The following is a 1,945-nucleotide window of genomic DNA, read 5'->3' as shown; positions in this document are numbered from 1 at the left end:
GCAATAGTAATTTGTGTTGCTTGCTCTTTACGATGAGAAGAGATAATATTCAAATTACCCACATAAGGAAAAGTATTTCAGCATCAAATGATTCACCGAATTTTTCACATAGCCTCTCGTACCGAATTTTTCACATAGCCTATCGTGTTTTTTTACTTTGATGAATCTAGTTGATTGTACTTTCTAAAATGTTATGTGAGTGAGATGTGAAAATTACAGTAATTTTTGTAGGTAAAATACGTATATTCTTGAAAACTAAATTTTGACTATGGTGTTGTTAATTTACATTTTTGAAAAAAAAAAAATGTTGAATAGTCTTTGATGCATAGTTAAAATCAAAGACTCTTCAACACTGTTAAAAAAAATGTTGAAGAGTCTTTGATGCATTGTTAAATTGTTAAGAACAAATTACACAATATAATTCTTCCTTAATTTTACATTTCTTGATAACTTTTTTATACATTCTTAGTTCATCTAAATGCTTCAAAGAAAAACAAAATTCAAAAAAAATAAATGCTTCCAAAAGTTAATTTTTTCCTCCAAATTTTCACTTGTTGTCTACAAATTAAAGCTGCTACATATATTATGCCTCTTGACTCTTGAGACAAAGATGAGATGTTGTCTACAAAGCTGCTACATATATTATGCCTCTTGAGACAAAGATGTAGAAACGAAGATCAACCATAAGTAATTAAGCATATTTACGAGAATATAATATGTTTAAACCTTCCCAATCATTGGTACAAAGAAGGTTCTTTATTCACACAAAATAATTTGTTATCAAATTATATGTTACATGGACTTTTAATCCACTGTATTCACACAAAATAAATCAACTAGTCTAATGGGAAAAAAAGAAAAAAGAAAAAAGAAAAAAAGAATAAATCAACTTGACAATAACTGTTCAAAACATACTACAGCAATCCCAATTAGATCTCCAAAGATGGCTGAAACAATAAGCTTGAGAACAAGTAGAGCCTTCGTCAAATATTTATTAAACTTCTTTCCCTTCTTTCCTCGTCCACTTTGTTCTACTGCGTCTTCCATATTTGGAACCATAATTTGCAACCCCGTGTCACTTGTCTGACCCTTCTTCCAATTCTCAAGAATTAAGTCCTTCACACATGCCACATGATAGCAATACTGGCCACAGTCGGATTCATAAGACCAGCCCTCAAAATCTTCAGCTACGTTCTTGCTTTTACATTTAAGGCACTTCAATCTTGATGAGACCTTTTCTCTAAGGTACAGCTTCACCCCATCACCATTCAAGGTATATTCAAGCTTCATACAACATGGGTGTAGGTCATATGCTTTCTTGTGCTGGCATTGGTACACAAACCCTTGCACATCTTTCCCACAAGCATCACAGCGCCTCTCCCCTTGTACATTTTCAACAAATTTGAATTCGCAAGTCTTGAAAAATGGGTGGAAGGCAGAGGATTCAGGCATTGCACACTCCTCGTGAAGATGGAAGTTGCACTGCTTGCACTCGTAACACGAACTTTCCCCTAGTCTGAACCCTTTTTGCTTGCATCCATCGCAACTGTAAGGTTCTTGGGCAGGCACAAGTGTCAAAGTGTGTTGTGGGTGGCTAAGATGCTTTATCTCTGTGAATTTCATGTCTGTATGACTGTGTCTGATCCGATGAGACTGCCTCAAAACTTGACACATGCATATTTATAGATGAAGAAAGTTGAAATGATAACACTATGCAAATGTCAGGAACTTCACTAGAAATTTCCTCGAAAATGCTTGGGGCGCCGGTGACTCCGATGGTTCAATAGCGCGTGGAATGTTCTAATTCTGTTCGACGTTTGGGCCAAGTTAATTAGCTGATGAAGATTGAACCAATACCCAACTGCAATGAAACACCAAGTGGGGTCCATTTGATACACTTTCCTTTCTTCTTCTTATTATTTTTAATTTTAAGTAAAAATTTATT

The 1,945-nt window shown here is 34.8% G+C and overlaps 1 protein-coding gene across 1 annotated transcript; it reads right to left on the bottom strand.

Annotated features, from left to right (window-relative positions):
* Window positions 1-885: 885 nt before the first annotated feature.
* On the bottom strand, window positions 886-1,623 carry LOC142640083 (uncharacterized). Its single transcript, XM_075814178.1, has one exon. It carries the CDS (start codon window positions 1,621-1,623, stop codon window positions 886-888), a length of 738 nt encoding a protein of 245 aa, XP_075670293.1.
* Window positions 1,624-1,945: the final 322 nt, after the last annotated feature.

This window comes from Castanea sativa, chromosome 6 (genome assembly GCF_040712315.1).
Source record: "Castanea sativa cultivar Marrone di Chiusa Pesio chromosome 6, ASM4071231v1".
In the NCBI taxonomy this organism is placed as follows: Eukaryota; Viridiplantae; Streptophyta; class Magnoliopsida; order Fagales; family Fagaceae; genus Castanea; species Castanea sativa.
The sequence above is the reverse complement of the archived record's forward strand: the minus strand, read 5'-3'. Positions and strand labels throughout refer to the sequence as shown.

What these genes read in the sequence shown, in the direction of transcription:
- LOC142640083 (XM_075814178.1), bottom strand. Translation starts at nt 1,623, where the DNA reads ATGAAATTCACAGAGATAAAGCATCTTAGCCACCCACAACACACTTTG.